General features: G+C 47.1%; 2 protein-coding genes across 2 annotated transcripts; both read left to right on the top strand.

The window, feature by feature from the left end:
• The first annotated feature begins 1,537 nt into the window (after positions 1-1,537).
• LOC104278320 (glucagon family neuropeptides-like) lies at positions 1,538-4,795 on the top strand. Its single transcript, XM_009875261.1, has 5 exons — positions 1,538-1,627; positions 1,889-1,993; positions 2,272-2,376; positions 3,493-3,594; positions 4,632-4,795. The coding sequence occupies exons 1-5, from the start codon at positions 1,539-1,541 to the stop codon at positions 4,741-4,743; spliced, it is 513 nt and encodes a 170-aa protein (XP_009873563.1). The 5' UTR covers position 1,538; the 3' UTR covers positions 4,744-4,795.
• A 2,001-nt stretch (positions 4,796-6,796) lies between these two features.
• Positions 6,797-17,655, top strand: CDHR5 (cadherin-related family member 5). The gene is made up of 15 exons (XM_009875262.1): positions 6,797-6,875; positions 7,093-7,271; positions 8,030-8,080; positions 8,398-8,490; positions 8,599-8,697; positions 10,035-10,145; positions 10,476-10,652; positions 11,346-11,436; positions 12,130-12,227; positions 12,976-13,182; positions 13,755-13,871; positions 14,421-14,493; positions 16,001-16,152; positions 17,032-17,286; positions 17,329-17,655. The coding sequence occupies exons 1-15, from the start codon at positions 6,797-6,799 to the stop codon at positions 17,653-17,655; spliced, it is 2,109 nt and encodes a 702-aa protein (XP_009873564.1).
• Positions 17,656-18,452: the final 797 nt, after the last annotated feature.

Genomic DNA, 18,452 nt, shown 5'->3' on the forward strand with positions numbered 1-18,452 from the left:
CAGCCAGAAGAGAGGGAAAGGCTCTGGGACGAGGGATGGGGATCTAAAACGGGCTCTTAAATGTGGAGCTCCAGGACAAGCGCTGGCCCGGGGTTGGCGTGGGGAAGGTCAAAACGCTGTGGTGAGACCCTGGCTGGAGGTGAAGGTGTTGCCTGGCAGGGGTGGTACAGACTGAAGGACAGGCTCAGGATCCAGGTTTCCCTTCCCCGGGAAGGGGTGAGCTCTGGGCTTGGTGACTGCTTTCAGCTCTTTCAGTGTCTCTTCCTTGGGAGGTGGCACTGGGGAATTTGATTCGTTTCGACTCCAACAAGAAATGGATTTTTTGAAATGTCCTTCTTGTTTTACCAAGTCAGGTAGGAAAACACAACGCTGAAACGTCAGAAGTCTGTGTGAGATTAAGCTTATGGCTCCTTAATCATGCGAAACCTCACCTGTCTGCCCTGCAGCCCCCGTTAAATATTTGTGCTGTGGCTTATGGCAAATAAATTTCTCTATAAATCCCTGACTCTTGCCCTTCCTCCTCTTGCCTCTTCTCATCTTGCAGTATCTCTAGAGTAGCGAAGAGTCCGAGGAGACAGTGTTCAGGAAATTCTGACTGTCCTTTAATGCTCTTTGTTCTGTTTAGTTTTAGACTTTAAAAACCCCAACAAACAAAACACAAAGTGGGAGAACTTTGATTTCGGGTTAACAAATAATATCTGAGTTTCCAGGATGGTGACTAAGAAAGCAAGGTTTGCTTCTGTGCAGAAGGGAAGGCGGATATGTTATAAAACACAGAGATCGTTCCAGTGTAAACCTTGGGGGAAAGCGAGCACCTTATTTTAAAGGCATATGCACATCTGCAGACAAAAGGCTGCAAAAAGAGCCTGAAGATAAAAGGGAAAAACATGTGCTGGCTTATAAACCACACAAATTTCTGCTGCTACTGAAAACGTGTGTTCTTTTTTTTCCCTCTTGAAAGACTGGAGGATGGGCAGATATCGGCAGACACAAGAGCCTTCCCTTCTCCCGTGTGTAGATGAACTTTTATTTGGTGCATACCATTGTGGCTTTTTTTTTTGTCTAAAACACACCAACGGAGTTCTCCTGGGTATCTTCTAGGCATACGAATAGCTGTCCATGTGGGATGTTTTCAGAGATGCTTTAAATCTGCTCCCTGCAGGCTCAGCTCTCGGAGACTTGAGTAGAACGGGATTTATTCCACGGTGCTGTGCCACTGAGGGATTAATTCCCGTGATACCTACCCGCATGGTCGAGGCATGTTGCACCGACTCACAGCAAAACTCCAGCACAAACGCAGCAGATCCGTGCTCCGGGATTGCGTGGTGGGGGGATAAAAACCACAAACAGCTTCCAGCTAGCTGGCAACATGAATGATTTGAATAGTTCACCTTTCGTGCTTTAAAGAAATACTATCTCTGGTGGCTAATTTAGTTGCAGTGGGGCTATTTGTGCAGCTGTGTGAACCCTGCCCGGCAAAGACTGAGGTTGTTGGTTTTGTGGCGCCTCAAACCTTGTGCTTTCCTTCAGGAGGGACCATGGCTTCTGTGCTGACTGGGCTGTGGCAGCTGATCATTCCGATGATTGTCCTGTCACACTTCTCAGCATCTCTTCCACCTCGAGAGAGGTAAGAGGTGCCCCTTACGGTGAAGTGATTCCATTAGTAAGAAGCCACCGCAAGTTGTGGTGGTGAACAAAGATATTTCTTTTAAACTCCTATAATGTTTGCCCCTTTCTGTGTGAAGCTTTGCTAAATTGTCACAAATTCTTGCCTGCCTTTGTTTGGGATTCTCTTTCCGGTTGTAAATACCTGTTCTTCCCTGGTCTTAAAATTGTGCTTTTTCACCCTTTTTTTTTACTTTTTTTTTTTTTTCTTCTAACCTCCCAGGACTGAGAGACACGCTGATGGGCTCTTCCACAGTGAGCTCAGCAAGATGAACGGCAATGCCTACGTGCAGCAGCTGGTCAAACACCTGGTGGGCCTCAAGGAAAGGTAAGGACCTGCCAAACCCACCTTCCTGGGGTGCGGAAGGCTCCAGTGGGAGATGGGATCCCAGCAAGGAGGGGGATGCCCATGGTGCTGAGCTGTCCCCAGCTCCAGAGCCAGCCTGGGCACTGTCCTCAGCCAGAAGATGCCCAAGGTGAAAGGAGGTGGGAGAGGAGAAGGGGAGGGGTCCAGGGCTCCTTGCTGGTGAGAAGAAAGAAATTTCTGTGTCCTGTGACAAGCGGTTGGGAGGAGCAGCTGCTCGTGCGGCGTTTTCCCTGACGCAGGTCCCAGAGGCACTCGGACGGGCTGTTCACCAGCGAGTACAGCAAGATGAGAGGAAACGCTCAGGTTCAGAAATTCATTCAGAACCTCATGGGCCGCAAGCGCAGGTAAGGGCTCGGCTTCCTGGGGAAGGGGAAGGCAGCTTGGGCTCAGCTCCAAAGAAAGGGGGGTGGCACGACCGGCGGTTTGGAAAGATCAAGACGGGGGCAAGTGGGCTGAGACTTGGTCTTCTCCCTCTAATCTGCCCCTGCAATAGCAGAGATTATCCCATCCATGCCACAGCAGGCAGAGCAGGACACAAACCTACTCACTGAGGCCATTTCTAAGCATAACCCAACATTACCTATTGCACACGCCTACCCAGCTTGACCCACAGGACACAAAACTTTACGTCGGATCACAGCCTGGGATTTATTTATTTTTTTCGTTTGCATTTTGATTTAGCCTTTTGGGGAAAGCTGTAGGTGAATTACCTGCTTCAAATAACGCACCGGAGAAACTGTTTGTAGATAAATGGGGTCTGTCACAGAATGAGGAAGACCTCTGGGTCTGACTGCCAGACCGAGCAGGCTTTAGACATAATCATAATATGTAAAATATATTATGTCTTTCATCTAGGCAAAATATGGGGCCGCTAGCTCCCACTAAAGCCACGTGTATAAGCCCATCATCAGTCCTAAAGTGTGGTCACTGTGAAAAAACTTCCAAGTGCCGCTGCCCTTGCCCCTGGAACATTAGGATTATGATTCTATGAAGGGACATTATCTGGAGAGGTTTCCTTCAAGCTTGGTCCTTCTTCAAGGCAGGGACACAGTACATTGATTCCTTCCCATCTGTTCAGGGTGCTTTGGTGTTTTCTGGGACAGCAAAATCCTGGCAGATGCAGCAGATTTTGAATTTCCAAATGCTGGGAAAAAGTATGCCCCCATGGGCAGAAGGACATGCTGGTACTGGGTAATGAGGCAGAGAGCAAGCACATCTTGAAACCCATCCCTTTGGCAGCCAGAAAGCATCTGAGCCTGATTTTAGGAGGATCCTTCTATTTCTGTCTGCACATCTATGGTGACAATCAGCAGGTTAACAGAGCGGGGACCATGGGGCAGGTCACTGCAGGGGTGAGCCTGCTTTACACCTGTGTTGGGTACTCTACTTGTTTAATTTATTATTTTTTTTTTGGAAAAAAAAAACAACACCAAAATATTAATTTTCTTTATCTAAATCAGCTCTCCAGGCCTAGTCAACACAGATGTGCAGGGGAGAGAAGAAGAAAACAAGCAGGAGGAACTTTGCTTTATGTGGTTGTACCAGAGCTTTCTAAACAGCAGGTAGGTGGGGCAGATTTGTCACCCCTATGGCCCTGATCTCCAAGGTGTTGAAGCCAAAAGAGGACTTTTAGTAACTTGCAAATGCCCATTTTTTTACCCTGAGTACAAAGTTGGATGTAATCATAGAATCATTAAAGTTGGAAAAGACCTGTAAGATCATCAAGTCCAACCATCAAGCCAACACCCCTGTGACTGCTAAACGCAGCAGGTCAGAAGGGCTCAGCTGATATCCTCCAAAACATCCTCAAAAAGGGGAAGGAAGGTGGAAGATTTACTAAATTTCCCATATTTTCAAATCACTCCTGCCTCATTCCCCATCAGCTTGTGAGCCCGCCAGCAACCACACTCCCAGGGGTGGTTTGCAGAGCTAGAAAAGCAAATGCTTTAGTTTAATGAGGTGGCACATGGTGGCGGGCGATCTCGATTGATTTCTGCGCCCGCATTCACTGTAATCTCTGTTTCTCCGTGCCAAGCCACCTGGCACGCAGTTTTGCCTTACCTAAAGCAAAGCCGGCATTGAGATTTACAGCTAGAAAGTGCCACAGGAAAGCCAGTTCTTGGAAATAATAAACCCTAGTGAAATGAAATCATACCTTTTCCTAATTATATATGGCTGTCATCTCGGACTGAAACAATTGTTCATCTCATTTGGAAACCTGATCTAACAGTTCAGATAGAAAGCCTCTGCTACCCTGTCTTGATTCAGCTATTGAATCAAACACGCACCTCGGGGTGGGCTCTCCAAGCATCTGGACCTTGTACCTTCCCACCTTCGATTAGACAACTCCTTGTTAAATCACTAAAATTAGGAGGAATAAGCTGCCCCTTGGGACCTCTTATCCACATTGCCGAGAATAAATGGGAATGACAGCACCAACAAACTTCCCTGTGCAAGGCTTGCGTGGCTGCAGGTGGTGGTGGTCTGGGTCCCTCTGTCGTACATCTGCTCCTTGGAGTCATCTCTGAATTTTACAAGGTGCCCTTGTCACCTTTCCTGCAGTCCGTAGGGAATAACAATTTTTTTCCTCTTCCAACAGCCGCCCGGACAGTGATGCCAGGGAAGCTGCTGCAATTACCAGCCAGTTCGTTTGCCCCATCTCTAAGCTGCTGGTTGCAGACCTGAAGGAAGACACAGACAGTTTCAACTGAAGGTCAAGGGAAAGAAACAGACAAGAAGATGGCTTTGCATGTATATAACTTTGAAAATAAACAAAAAAGCTATCAAATTTGCTTAGGCAAAACTCTTGAGATAAGCAAATTAAAAAAAAAAATAAACTGGAAAGCATCCAAAACCCAATAAAACTTTTCAGATTTTCGAGCGATGTCTATGTCAGCATGAAATGCTGTCAGTAGATGGAGCCTGAACGAAGCACATGGCTGCCGCTCTGTGTTAGCAGCCGGTTCCCTGCTGCTGAAGTCAAGTAAAGATTTGGTAGCTGCTCCTGTGCTTTGGCTGCTCTTTGGGAAATGGTAATAAAGGTGGAACCACTGCCAGGCGTTGGGCCATTGCCAGGCGTTGGGCCATTAGGAATGCAGGGTTGGGGTGAGAAGCATTTTGCCAGGCTTCCCCCACACGAGGCATGTTGGGACTAGCTAGTCCCCGGCCTCATCTTCGGTGGCTGGGACTCGAGACTGCCCACAATCCAAATGCGCAAAGAGGCCGGCATCGAGGCCTCCATTTAGCACAAACTTTAGACTGGGGATTAGGAAAAAATTCTTTACTGAAGGAGTGGTGAGGTGTTGGAAGAGGCTGCCCCAGGCAGTGGCGGAGTCTCCATCCCTGGAAGGGTTCAAAAACTGTGTAGATGTGGCCCTTTGGGACACGGTTCAGTGGTCACGGTGGTGTTGGGTTGATGGTTGGACTTGATCTTAGAGGTCTTTTCCAGCCTTTGTGATTCTATGGTTCTATGATTTACTGGCCCAGCTTTCTTACAGCCGCTAATGACAAAGCTCCACTGGAGGAATTTGCTCGAGCCGATTACTGGAGTTTGCGTGTTGTGCCTGCGCCGCGCTGCCTGGCAGATTCCTTCTGCTGATAGAACAGCTCCATCTTTCCTATAAAACCAATAGATTTTGACAAGCAGCTCTAAAACAAGGCATTTCCAGCCGTGGTCATGTGTGCCTATCACAGCGTGGCTCAGTCCATCCTGCACCATTAGTTTTCACCATTTAAGATGTACCTGACACCTGCAAAGAAGATGCTCCCTCCCAAAGTTTCATTTAAGCACCCATTCCCTCACCGTGATGCTGAAATGCAATTCTCACGGGCTTTGGTGTTTGTTTGAAATCTCCGGTAGGGAAGAGACCTCCTGAAGGACTTTTGAAAGACATGTTCACAATCTGTATTTCTTTTAAGCCACTAAGGGCCGTCTGGCTAAAATGCAGCATGGGAGAACTTTCTCAAATCATTTGGGAACTTAAAAGGAGCAGTGAAAGCAGCTGTTGTCTCAGAAACACAACCGACTATCTCAGCCCAAGGATTTACACGGAGCCTAGTTCCTTCCTTTAGCATCCAAACAAAACAACAGCTACGCTGGCTTTGTTGCCACTGAAACTTTTGCCCTTGCCACAAAGAAAGATAAGACATTTGAGAGCTGGGTTTTTATTTTCTAATAAACTGTTTTTTTCAGGAACCACATGACAGAGTGCAACTCCAAAAGAGAACTATGAGTCGTGGGCTGGAGATCAAAAAGAGAATGTGTGCTATGGAGAAAAGCCTGGCTAAAATAAGATACAAAGGGTATACTCGCATCGCTATGAGGGTTTTTTTTCAGGAACTCAGCTGACCAAAACAGATCCTATCCCTGGCACATCGGAAACATAAATTTGCCAACTTCCTCCCCACCGGGGAGTGTCAGCCCCTGCCCTTCTTCATGCTCATCTCAGGGGGCATGGCTCTGAGTTCTGAAAGGCTTCAAATACATCTTTGCCACTACAGAGAGTTTAGGACAAGAAAGACCCAGGAACAAAGCAGAAACGGGAATTTATGTGTCATCATGCTCCATGACTGGTAAATATCTCTCAATAAGTCATCCAGTGAGGCAAAGAGGCAAAGGTTGAACCACATCGATCCACTCCAGCCAGCTGACACTCTTTGCCTTCTCGAAGGAGCAAACACAGCCGGCGGCACTGAGAGGAACAGGGAGAGATGAGGATCGTGTTCATCAGAAACAGGGATTTCTTCAACAACTGACAGCTCACCATGGCTGTTTCTCACCAGTTCCTCACTGCTATGCTCCTTCTGCTGCCCTTCACAACCCGTGTTTCGGCACAGCAACAAGGTAAGCTCTTGCAGGAGGTCCGTGATCACAGAGGAATATCTCTCGCGAAAGCAGGTCAGACCCGTACAGGTGGGAGATTTTTACACTCCTACTCTGAGACAGCTTTACTCAACGACCTCCTCTCCAAGGGTAACCAGAGGGATCTCAGGTCTTGCTCAGCTCTGTCACAACGTGAATCTCTGGGCAATTCTGTGTCTCATTTGTGTGTTTTTTCCAGGATGTTCTGTCAGTAATAGCAAACCAAGCGTTTCTGAAAATAACCTTCCTGGCTACGTGGTGGCCACGATCCGTGTGGAACCGGGCTTCAGTATATCGATTGATCCTACTTCTCCCGATCATGAATTTTTCATTATAAAGGGGAATGAGCTGCAGCTGAGCCAAAGTGTGGACTATGAGGTAAGCCTTTAGCTGGCAGGCTGCAAGGATAAGACGGATAATGCCAGGGTGTAATGAGTTTCAGCCTAGGATCCTGGGCTTCCAGGAGTGTGTAACTCATTTCTAAAGGATCTAGAAAATAACTTTGAAAAATAAATCTATTTCAGCTGTTTGAGTTCGCTGCTTGGGAGGTCACTGCTTCCACAAGCAGCATATAGGAAGGGGAGGGATGCACGGGATGCCTGCTGCCACTTTCCTTCAACCAGTCTGTATCAATTAAAGCAAGGGGAAGATTTAAACTCCCAAATGTGACAATTATAGTGTTCAAAGCTCTCCAGGACTCACATAAGATGATCCCTGTCTGCCTGTAGAAAACACAGGCTGAGCAGTGAGGTGGTGTTGTGCGAAGCGTAAAGGCAGTATAGAAGGTCTGTGTGTTCAGTTAGGTCACTGCTGAGTTATTTTACCTCCCCGGCGCAGTCTGTATACGGCCACCAGCATCCTTAAGCTGCCTTTCCCCAACTGTATAAACTCCCATTTATTTGAGCAAAGAACAGCAGAGTTAACCTGCAGCTGACACTGTACCTACTGAATGGTACGTTTCCATTTCATTCAATGTAAAACAAAATCTCTCCTTGGATTCACCTAAAGTGAAAACAAGATAAAGCCCATCAGCATCTGCAATTCAGCAACGAGCATATTTATCTCGTGTGCTTTAGAAAGAGTCAGTACATTTTGGCTTGTCTCTTCAACGGCTGCGTTTTTGTTTTTGCGTCCAGCTGTATCCTTTGCTGATCGTGTACCTGAGCTGCCAGGACAGCGCCGGGCAGGTGAGTGCCCTTCCCAACCTCAGCCCCAGTACGAGGCAGCGCAGGGCAGCACCTACTTACCTCCCTCTGCTCTGCCTGGTCCACAGGCTGGCATGAGAGGATGTCCTTTTCTTTCCTCTGACAGCCCAAGAGAGAATGCCCAAGGTGCTGCAAGTGGGAAGGGGGTGGGAACAGCCCCTCTCCCCAGACCCCAGCCCCATCCAGCCCCCATCCAGCTGTGCTCCTTCCGCCATCCCCGCTGGTCCCTCTGCAAACCAGGATCAGCCCCGAACAGTCTTGGTTTTGTCTTTGCTTCTCTCACTTTACCCTTTCTGCAGAGCGATTCTTTGGAAATTCTTGTGACCATTCTCGACGTGAACGATAACACCCCCGTGTTCCAGCAAACAAATCTCACCAAAGTTGTTCCTGAGGTAAGAATTTTACAGAAGTGAAAAGTGCTGTGGGACTGAGGAAGGGTTAGCACAGGGAAGTCTTCAGCCCATTTCACGGAGCAAATAACCACAACAACTTTGTTTCAGGATACAAAAGTGAATTCAACCATTATAGCCTCCGAAGGTTTAAGGGCCTCTGATGCTGACCTGGACACCATCTATTACGAACTCACAACAATAGTGCCGGTGAGTGTCTTTGTTCTTTGGGGGGAAAAGGGCAGCTCTGAAGAAACCTTTGTGTTTAATTCAGAGGAGCCCCAGCTTTAAGGCTAAGGTATTGCATTGGGTTCCCTGACAGCTTCTGGAAGAGGTACGTCTTTTGCAAAACCAAATGTTGGTTTGGTTGGCAGAACAGAGCAAGGAACATTGTCAGCGTAGAATTCTATTACTGCTCATGCTTTTATTATGCTGTGCAGATTAAACTTTCATCTGGGATACTGAGCCATATGATCCAGCGAAGTCTGGTTGGGATGGTCTGTAAACATATCACGAGAGACCTTTGTACCTCACAGAGCTCAGAACTGCACTGAGTTGGAGACAGAGAGAAGGAGTTATTGTCCAGTTCGCTGGCAGCGTCCATGCAGAGTGGAGATGACATGAGCTGCCCAAGACCACACAAAGAATCTGGCACAGCCAAAGGCAGGTCCAGTTTAATGCCTTAGTTTATTTGCTCTTAAGGGGTTTGCTTAGTAACACGGCAAATGAATTTTAGGCACTGTTAAGTTGATGCCGGACTAGAGTGCAAGGGCCTGCTAGAAGCAAAAAAAAAAAAAAAAAAGAAAACTCAGGAGAAAACCAAAATGTATATTTACTTTTTTAAAAGGCATTGTGGAGTGAAAAGGCAGTGTCTGACCTTCTGCTTTCATTAAGCTCTATAACCCCAGGGACTTTAAAGGCTGTGAAGAAAAACCCCAAGTTTTTGAATTTCAGCTCTGGAACCAGACTTTGCACTCATAGCAGTGTAAATCCAGAGGAGGTTAGAAATTCAGAGGAGTTCTGGTCAAGACCTAAGATTAAAGGAGAACCAAAGCGAGTGCAGGAGGTTATAGAGCAAAATTCAACACGTTATCTTCGTTTTGCTTTACGGTGGCTTCTGAAGCTCAGCTGTGATTTTTGTCAGCTGAGCTCGGAGGCTGAACTGTCCTTGCTCTGTTCTGTGTGTGGTGGTGAGATTGCCAAGCAAATCAAGGATAATTGGCAACCTGCTGAGTGTAGGCAATAAACGAGGGAAACGATTTCACCCCGTACGTGCTGAGCAGGTAGGCTGACAAAGCCAGGGGGTCTTGGAGAAGAAAACTCAGGAGAATGTGAACAGACCTTTCTGACAAGGCGAGCAGCTCCAGTGTGCAACCCCAACGATTAAGTAGATCTGGCATTCTCACACCGCTCCCCGCACCCCCCGGCCCCATTCCTGGGATTACAGGCCTGACTGGGGCGACAAACACAGCGACGAGCAACATTTTGAGCCTGTCTGTGACTGAGTCTGCTAGAATGTAGGTTTTTTTTCCTTTTCCCCCCACCAGGGCACAGATGGTTATTTTGCCATAAAAGGAATGAATAACCCAGAAATTTATTTACAAAAAGCACTGGACTACGAGAAATTTAAATTGACGACATTGCTCTTGTATGCCAGGGTAAGTTCTTGGGGAGGAACAAAATGCCTTGTTTGCCTCGGTCTCTCTTAACGGAAGGGTAAGTCTGAATGGAAGAGCTCTGGCGTGGCAGGAGGGAGGGTGGGTACTGGGAGCAGTGAATTTGTTCTGCTTTCCATCATTGCACGGTGACAGACTTGCACTCAGTCCGCCTTCGTCAGCAGAATGAGATAATCTCACATAAACTGCTAAGCCTTAGACAGAATGGAGTTACAACAGCTAAAAGACCCTGGGCCACTGGCTTTTGCAGATGGGTTCCTCTTTTGGCAATAAAACTTGCATCTCACAAGTGTGCTTTGCCTTTGGGTACAGGACAGACCTATGGGCAGCAATGAGACCACCAACACAGGTACCGCAACGATAAATATATTTATTGAACAAGCTGACACCAAACCCCCCTGGTTCCTACCCTGTACCTTCATCAATGCGGACAACAGCGTTTGCATCAGCAGCCCCTATACCGGGAGGGTCAATATCTCTGAGATGTCGGTAAGTGGGTGTGATCTAACAGTATCCTTGATGCTATGCTCAAAAAATACTCAGATGTTCTTCCCAGTGGGTGGTGCCTGATGATTTCCACAAGCTTGTGCTGATCTCTTGTGATAAATGAAGATGATTCACCATGACAGGGAGCCTTCGTCATCCTGGAGAGTGGAGGTTCCCCCACCCCAAGCAGTCCTGCTTCTTCTTGTTCCTGTAGCACATCACCTGGCAATAATGGAGAAGAGAAGACTCTGGGGAGACCTTATCACTGCCTTCCAATACCTGAAAGGAAGATACAGGGAGGCTGGGGAGGGACTTTTTACAAGAGTGTCCAGTGACAGGACAAGGGGAAGTGGATTTCAGTTGAAGGAGAAGAGGTTTAGGTTGAATCTTAGGGAGAAATTCTTCAGTGTCAGGGTGGCAAGGCTCTGGAATAACTTGTCCATCTCCCTGGAGATGTTCCAGGCCAGGTTGGATGGGGCCTGGAGCAACCTGGGCTGGTTAAGGGGTCCCTGCCCAAGGCAGAGTTGGGTTAGATGGGCTCTGAGGTCCCTTCCAACCTGAGACATTCTAGGATTCTGTGAGTAAATGCCATTCTGTCCAGACAACAGCCCCAGAGCCACGCTGGGACAGGAGAATACTGCAAATGCGGATTTGGTGCCTCAGGGCAGTCCGTAACGCTTTGCCTTGTCATTGCAGACAGAACCGCTCATCCTAGAGCCGGGGCCGATCTATGCTGTCGATCCTGACTACACCATAAATGAAAAAATCGTGTACAGTATCGTTGGAGGTGAGTAGAAGTTGTCACCCTCTAATGCATTGCTCGTATGACCCTACATCACCTGGTATAGGAGATACCCTCTGTGGCCCTTGAGAGGTGAGGGCCTGGGGATTGCTTTTCTGGGGGAGGTGAGACATCTTTAAGCTTTTGGACTTGCTTTTACCAGTCTGGCGACACCATTTTCATTCATTCTTTGAGCTGAACCTAAAATTCCCCCATTAGCAGCATAATTTTCATTCATCTAATTTGTCCTCTTTTAGTCTTAATTTCAAAAAGACTGCTTGAATAGTCATCTGATTGCCCACTCATTGATGGGGCCCTTTATTTAATTCAAAGTATTTATTTGTTTATAAAACAATAGTGGGGGGGCGAAGAACTATTAAGGCAAAGGTAGATCATATGAGTCAGGAGATCACTTGTTCACCTCCCTTTATTATGCCACATGCCACCATATCTGTGAATATAAATACATTAAATAAAAATACATTAAATAACCTTAAATTCCACTGGAGGTAGTGTGGCCTCCCTACCCTTTTTGATTTCCTCTGAATCCCTGGCCAGCACTCCGAGCCCTTGGAGTGGCTGGGGGGGCAATTATGCCCTGGGGGTATTGTCACTAAGATGTGACAAAAATGAGCCGATGAGCTCCAGGTCACTTTCTGAAGGTATGGGATGATGGAATAGTGTTTTCATTTTCCTTAGGGGATGCAGACAAAGTATTCTCAGTGGATGCAGACACAGGGAACCTAACAATGAACAAAGTAGCAACTTCCCCAGACTCCTACCTGTTGCAGGTTATGGTAAGTCAAATCAACCTGGAGGCTTTCTAGGAAGCCGCAGTCTTCGTGGGACAGGAGTCAGTGACGTTAATAATTAAAGCTAACTCGGTTACACCCTGTCTCTAGGCTGGGCCTAATATTTGACCAGTATTTTATAACAACTTACCTGCAAAGCTCTTGCAGAAGTTAAGAGGCAACATCAAAGCAAATTAACGGAAAGGAGATACGCTGCTGAGTTCCAAGGACAGAGGAGCATCATTGGAAGGCTTGCTTTAGGCACGACTGCAGCTTGTGTTCCAGCAGTTAACGTAACTCAGCCCTTGGGATAAGCTCCTCTTTCGGCTGCAGCTCAAGAGGAAAGGAGGGAGTTGAAAAGCACTCCCTGCCCATACCCACCCAGGGAGATGGGGGCTCTCAGGCAGTAACTGAACTGACCCAAGCCCTCGTGAAGATGAGTTGGCTCTCATCCTGGTGCTGGAATCCCACTGCTTTGCAGTCGAGGGTGGCAATTTGTCCAGATGTGGCCCTTATGGAGGGTTGTATCTAGACTCTGGAGCCAGACCAAGACTGTGTGGAGGCCAACTGCAGAATCAAGCTAAAACACAAGGGCTCCAAACCCTAAGGCCACTTGTGACAGGCCTGGCTCAAAGCTCACGGAAAGTGACGGAAGGAACCCCATGGGTTGCAATGGGCTTCTGGTCAAACCTGTCCTTCTGTGTCTCATCACTGTTAGGAAAAAGCTAACACCTCTCTCTCTCTTTTTCTCCAGGCCACCCAGGTCAACAACATACAGAAATACTCCGTAGCCACTGTAGAGATTAAGGTCATCAATAAGAGTTACCACCCACCGAGCTTTGAGAGCAGGGTCTACAACGGGACAGTGTTTGTTGGTCTGGCCCCGAAAAGCTTTGTCTTCCAGGCTGATGATCCCTCAAGCCCCTTGATGATAACAGCAACAGATGATGATTTCCCTGATGTAAGAAACTGAAAACATTCTGTGTTCTGTCTCACCGCTTCAGGCTTAAAGCAGGATCAGAAAACATGAGGAAGGGCACTTGGGGAGAAGCAAGCACACGTGTTCCTCTAGCGTTCCCTATTGTATTTCCCTGGAAATCCCACCCAGATCTGAACCACTCATGGTGTGATGCAATGCAGAGAAGCTGCTGGGCTCCTCCCTTCCAAAAGCCAGTCCCACACCGAGCTATGTAGGTGAGCTGAGCCACTGCCAAAGAGCATCCTGAGTAAAGCCCAGGGGCAGCAAACATGGTGAACAGGGCCAGATCTGAATTAGCGGTGGGTGAAGTGGTTCCTTGAAGAGTTTGGGAGGGGCAGGATGCCAGGCAGAGGTGTCCTCTTTCTGCCAGGTCAAGGAGAGCTATTTGTGGACTGGCCTGGCAAGAGGAGCTGGTCCAAACCCAGCAGATTTATTTATTGCATTATACACCAGCTCATACTCCAGGTGTATGTGACAAGTCCTGCCTATGGGTTGTTAGGAAGATGCACACAAAGCACCAACAGCGTGATTTGATCACTCTTCTGACTTTTCAGAAAGCCAACCCAAACATTGAGTACTACATAAAAAACAGCACCGAATTCATCGCAACCAGAGATGGACTCATCCTGACAAACGTGATGCTGCAGTCACCCGGAACTGTAACCATTGAGGTAGGACAACTTTCTTCATTATCTTGCCAGGAAGAAGGGGTAGTTTCTAGCAGGAAAGTACCAAGGGTGGAAATCCATTAGATAAGGGATATAATGAAAGGATAGTCCTTGCCCCAACCTTTTGCATCATAAATATATAGGGATGGAGGGAGATGAAGTGATAGCAGATTTACTCTGTGTGATACTGGCTATATCTGGTTCTAGCTGTAAAATTGTTTCTCCAGTCCTGTGGAAAATATCAAAAAGTCAATGGGGGAGATTTTAGAAGCATCCTCTCAGACACTCTGATCAACAGAAAATGGAGGGTGAGCAAGTGGGGAGGAGGTTGGTGTGTAGGTATGGGCAGTGTGTGATTGCTGACATATAAAACCACGGAGGTTGGAAAAGACCTCTGAGATCCTTAAGCCAAATAACCTCAGCTCAAAAGGCTACAGCCTGAAACTTGGAAATCCTTTGGTAAATCCAGTGCAAAAGGCCCATCCACGTACCTCAAGAGTGAGCTGGAGATCTAGGCAGTCCTTAAGTTGTCTTTTTCCCATGTTCACATAGGCTGTTGGAAAAGACATGTTGAGCCTGCAGGAGGCGAGCACTGTAATCGTGGTGGAGGTCACCCTTGCCGCAGGTAGGCTGGGTGTCTATTTTTTGCTTTGTGAAGGTGGCTGGGGAGTCTTTTCCACTTCTGTGGGCAAACTGGCAATGACAGGTCTCTGGACCTGGTCTGAGGCCATCTCCACACCTACAGGAGGTCCTACAGTGCCTATAAGGGAGAAAACACTCAAAAAAACTTATAATGTGGCCATCACATGCCTCAGACAGCCTCCTGAGATTTTAAGTAGTGCTGTGTATTGTCATGTCTTTTCTTGTTATTCCAAAGCTAAATCTGGGGTTGCTTCATGCTGTTCTGTGGGTCAGAAATAATCCAGGATGTCTTAGCATGACAAAGGAGGGTTGCCCCGACACCATCATACATAATTTCTCCCTTCTAGGCAAAAACAGAGAAAACTGCCATGTTAAGGAATGAGCATGCAGTGGGTTGGGGAGTGCTTTACTGGACGTTCCAATATCCAGGGAGAAATTAGAGTAGTTTTCAATGTACTCCCCTTCTGAGAAAGGGTAACGGTACGTTGGGCTCTGGTTTCTGAGACACTGGTGCCAGAGCCAGCTCACACGGATCTCGAGGCGAGACATTCCACCAAGCTGAGCACAGCACAGATGGAGTTAATGGTGATGGAGTTTCAGGTCATCTCTGTGGGCTGTGGCTCTCCAGGAGCTGTGATTAAGAAGCAAAAAATCACCAACGTCTTAATGATAAACTGACAGTGCAATCAAACGTGGAGGGAATATTCAAAGTTCATTGTTGTAAACAGGTGAGCAGGAGAAGAAAACTGTGTTCTGTTAATCATTAAACTTCACAGAGACTAACTCAGACTACAAAATGAAGCTGAAAAACCTAAAAAGAAAGAATCCCTGAGGATTCTGTGATGTTGATCTCTACAAATACTCTTACACAGACCAGTGGATGAACGCACAAGCTGCCCCTGAGAAGGGTGGTGTCATTGCTACAGCTAGAAAAAGCAGGAAAGGGTTTCCTGGCCTGGGGACCTTCTAGTGCTTTTCCTATTTCATATTATGCTTTTTTAAATTTCCTATCTGAATGCCCTCATTAGCATCAGAGGTGATGTTCCAGATTAAAAGAAGCTTTGCATTTTCACACACATATGTACAAAAAATACCTCACTCTTGCGTTTTGGTGTAAATTGGTGAAGTGAGGAAGTGAAAGACCTACCTAGCTTTACCACATGTAACATTTGCTCACCTAGTACGGTCATGTATGTAGTAGCTTAGTTAAATTATGGGGCAAAAGTTGTTGTCCTGTAAATGGATGCTATTTCCCCTGCATGTAACTTATTGGAAGTTATAATATTCTGTGAGTGGTCACCTTAAAAACACCCTCTGCTCTTAGGACAGCAAACAAATAGCCTTCTGTGATATTAAACGTGTCACTGTCACATTCTGCAGCACAGGATTTTTCTTTGCCCTTCCAAAATCTTTTGGAGCTTCTTCCACAATGAAGTGTTGCATTACAACAGGTAGCTGCAACTTCTAACCCTGGTTTATTTTTCTTGTAGCTGTAACCTCCTCTGACAAGATATACACTGCTCAGGATATGGCTATCTTAGGTGGTACGTTAGCAGCACTGCTATTACTTGTCTTGGTCTTCCTTGGAGTGATGATATATAAACAGTGTGGAAAACCAGTCAAACACCTGATAAGAAAAAAAGTAAGTGCCTTGTTTGTATCTGTATTTCTTAGAGCTAGAATTGGTATCTGAGGAGGCTTTCAAGTACGAATGGGCTGTCTGAATACTACATGTTTATGTGAAGGTGGCGAATCAATCCTGAGACGGTATTTGCAAAGGGGGCACTGCTTTGGTCTTGCTGTTCCTTTGTCCCCTGATGTTGGAGCTGTATGGTAGGTGATGAGCAGACGCGGTAAGGTGAGGACCACAGCTCCATGAAGCACAGAATCTAGGATACACGTGACACGTATCAGAAAAACACATGAAAAATGTGTCTGTGGTATAAACCACTGTTCATCTTCTCTCTGTAGTCAAAGAAGAGAAAGGTCCCTTCATATCTTATCCTAAACCTGGGCTTTACCAGTTGCCTGTACCTGAGCTATTTACTTTTGGCTCTCTCGACTCGCTGACAGACAGGTTACATTGAAGTTGAGGGTGTAATTCATCCGACCGGACGCTGGGCTCTGCCTTAGGGTGGGACTGTCAGGAGCCCAGGCTCCACTACTACAACATGAGCCCAGAGCACATAGTTCAGGTGAATAAAACAGTCCTTCACCCTGCGCGAGGTAAATCCCACTCCAGAGTAATACCTCAAATGGATGGGTACAAATCAGCACGCATTGCTGGTGCTCAGCCCTCCTGCAAAACATGCCCATGCTTATCCCAAAATACAGAAATGGAATAAAAAAAAATAGCTATTCTAGGAAGATGTATCTTTCTCAGGCTTCCAATAGGTCTAACTGCAAAACAAGCCGAAGCTTTCCTGAGCAGTAGCTCAGTCCTTTCAGCCACCCCTTTCCCCACCCCACCCCTCGTTTCTTTTTCTTTCACTACAACTACAAGGTGTCTCTCCTCCTGTAGGTCTCCAAGAAAATCGCAGGGGGCTACCAGAATCAATCTTACGAGCAAGATTCGAGCCCCGTACAGCACGAAACGCTAGAAAACGGTGGTGTGAGGTCAATGCCGCACATGCTGCAGCAGCCAGCGCTTCCCTTGCCCTCTTCCAGTGCAGAAGAAATTGATAGTCTCCCAAAAGCTTCTATAGCTTCCACCATCATCTTTGAACAGGAAGAGAAAGAGGAAGAAGTGGAAGAAAAGACCGAGCATGAGGAAGAAGTGGAAGAAAAGACCGAGCATGAGGAAGAAGTGGAAGAAAAGACTGAGCAGGAGAAAGAAGTGAAGTCTATCCTCAAGACAGACAGGAACATGGGAGATGATGGCTACAAAGCTGTGTGGTTTAAGACCGATGTGGATCCAGATGCTGGAGAGATGGTTGAATTGATTGAGGATAATGTAGCAGATAGCGATGATGACAGTGACCATAGTCTGGAGGAGGGCAGGGAAGAAGATAATGACAAGGACGATCACCACAGAGGGCTTGGAGTGTCCTTTGCCTCAGGAAGCTCATCACTCTCACTCCCAACAGCAGAAGTGATAGGCAACATGTCTCACACAGATATAGTGACAGATGACAGTCACTTATAAGGGAAATAGGTTTGCACCTCATCCCCTCAAAAAAAAAAAAGGTGCATCTCAGCTGCTTTGCTGACACGAAGCCCATCTTTCTGCTCAGGGGGAAGCTGGAGTACAGGAGGATGAGGTCCTTGTCCAATTATGGCGATTAAAGCCAGAAGAGATTACAGTTAATTCAACTTTTTAGTGAGACCTTGAAATATCACTTAGGATTTGGGGACATGGACACGTCTCATCTCTCCACCTTCCTTACCTCTTCCCCCTGGGGCCCTTTACACTGCACAGCAAAAGTGGCTGCAGGTACAGCAGAGATGAGGCTGAACTGATTTCGAAAGTGTTAGCCCAGCTCACGGTAGCAATTTAGTTACACAGCCCAGTGTTCATCTTTCTTGGGGGGTAATTAAGCCAGCACCGACAGCTTGGCTGTTCCCTTTCGGGTGTTCCAGCGCGATGCCAGCTGCAAGGCGTACGCCAAGTCACCCTGACCCCATGGCTGCTCATGTGGCTGCAGCCCGGAGCTCAGCTCGGAGCTCGGCTCTGCTCTCCGCCCTGCACAAGCAGCTGGCATGGGCCGCCACAGTCCTCACCCCGCCAGGAGTTCACGTGCTTAAGAGCTGCTGTTTCCTCCATCCCTGGTAAGCAAGGACTGATCACATGTTCTGTATTGAAGGACTGTCATTTTTCTATGTCATAAAAACATTATGTACGAAGAACTTCTTTAGCTGTCTGTGTCTTATCTGTCCGGGGAAAGAAGAGTTCCTGCCAGGACCCACCTACAAAACACCAGGGGTACTTCCAGCTCTGGGGTT

The sequence above is a fragment of the Apaloderma vittatum genome, unplaced genomic scaffold, assembly GCF_000703405.1.
Source record: "Apaloderma vittatum isolate BGI_N311 unplaced genomic scaffold, ASM70340v1 scaffold25468, whole genome shotgun sequence".
Lineage (NCBI taxonomy): Eukaryota > Metazoa > Chordata > Aves > Trogoniformes > Trogonidae > Apaloderma > Apaloderma vittatum.

Coding starts and splice junctions, on each gene's coding strand:
- LOC104278320 (XM_009875261.1), top strand. CDS start 1,539: ATGGCTTCTGTGCTGACTGGGCTGTGGCAGCTGATCATTCCGATGATT. Junction 2,377..3,492: donor CTCATGGGCCGCAAGCGCAG/GTAAGGGCTCGG, acceptor TATCTAAATCAG/CTCTCCAGGCCTAGTCAACA. Junction 3,595..4,631: donor CAGAGCTTTCTAAACAGCAG/GTAGGTGGGGCA, acceptor CTCTTCCAACAG/CCGCCCGGACAGTGATGCCA.
- CDHR5 (XM_009875262.1), top strand. CDS start 6,797: ATGGCTGTTTCTCACCAGTTCCTCACTGCTATGCTCCTTCTGCTGCCC. Junction 10,653..11,345: donor TCAATATCTCTGAGATGTCG/GTAAGTGGGTGT, acceptor TTGTCATTGCAG/ACAGAACCGCTCATCCTAGA. Junction 13,872..14,420: donor CCGGAACTGTAACCATTGAG/GTAGGACAACTT, acceptor ATGTTCACATAG/GCTGTTGGAAAAGACATGTT.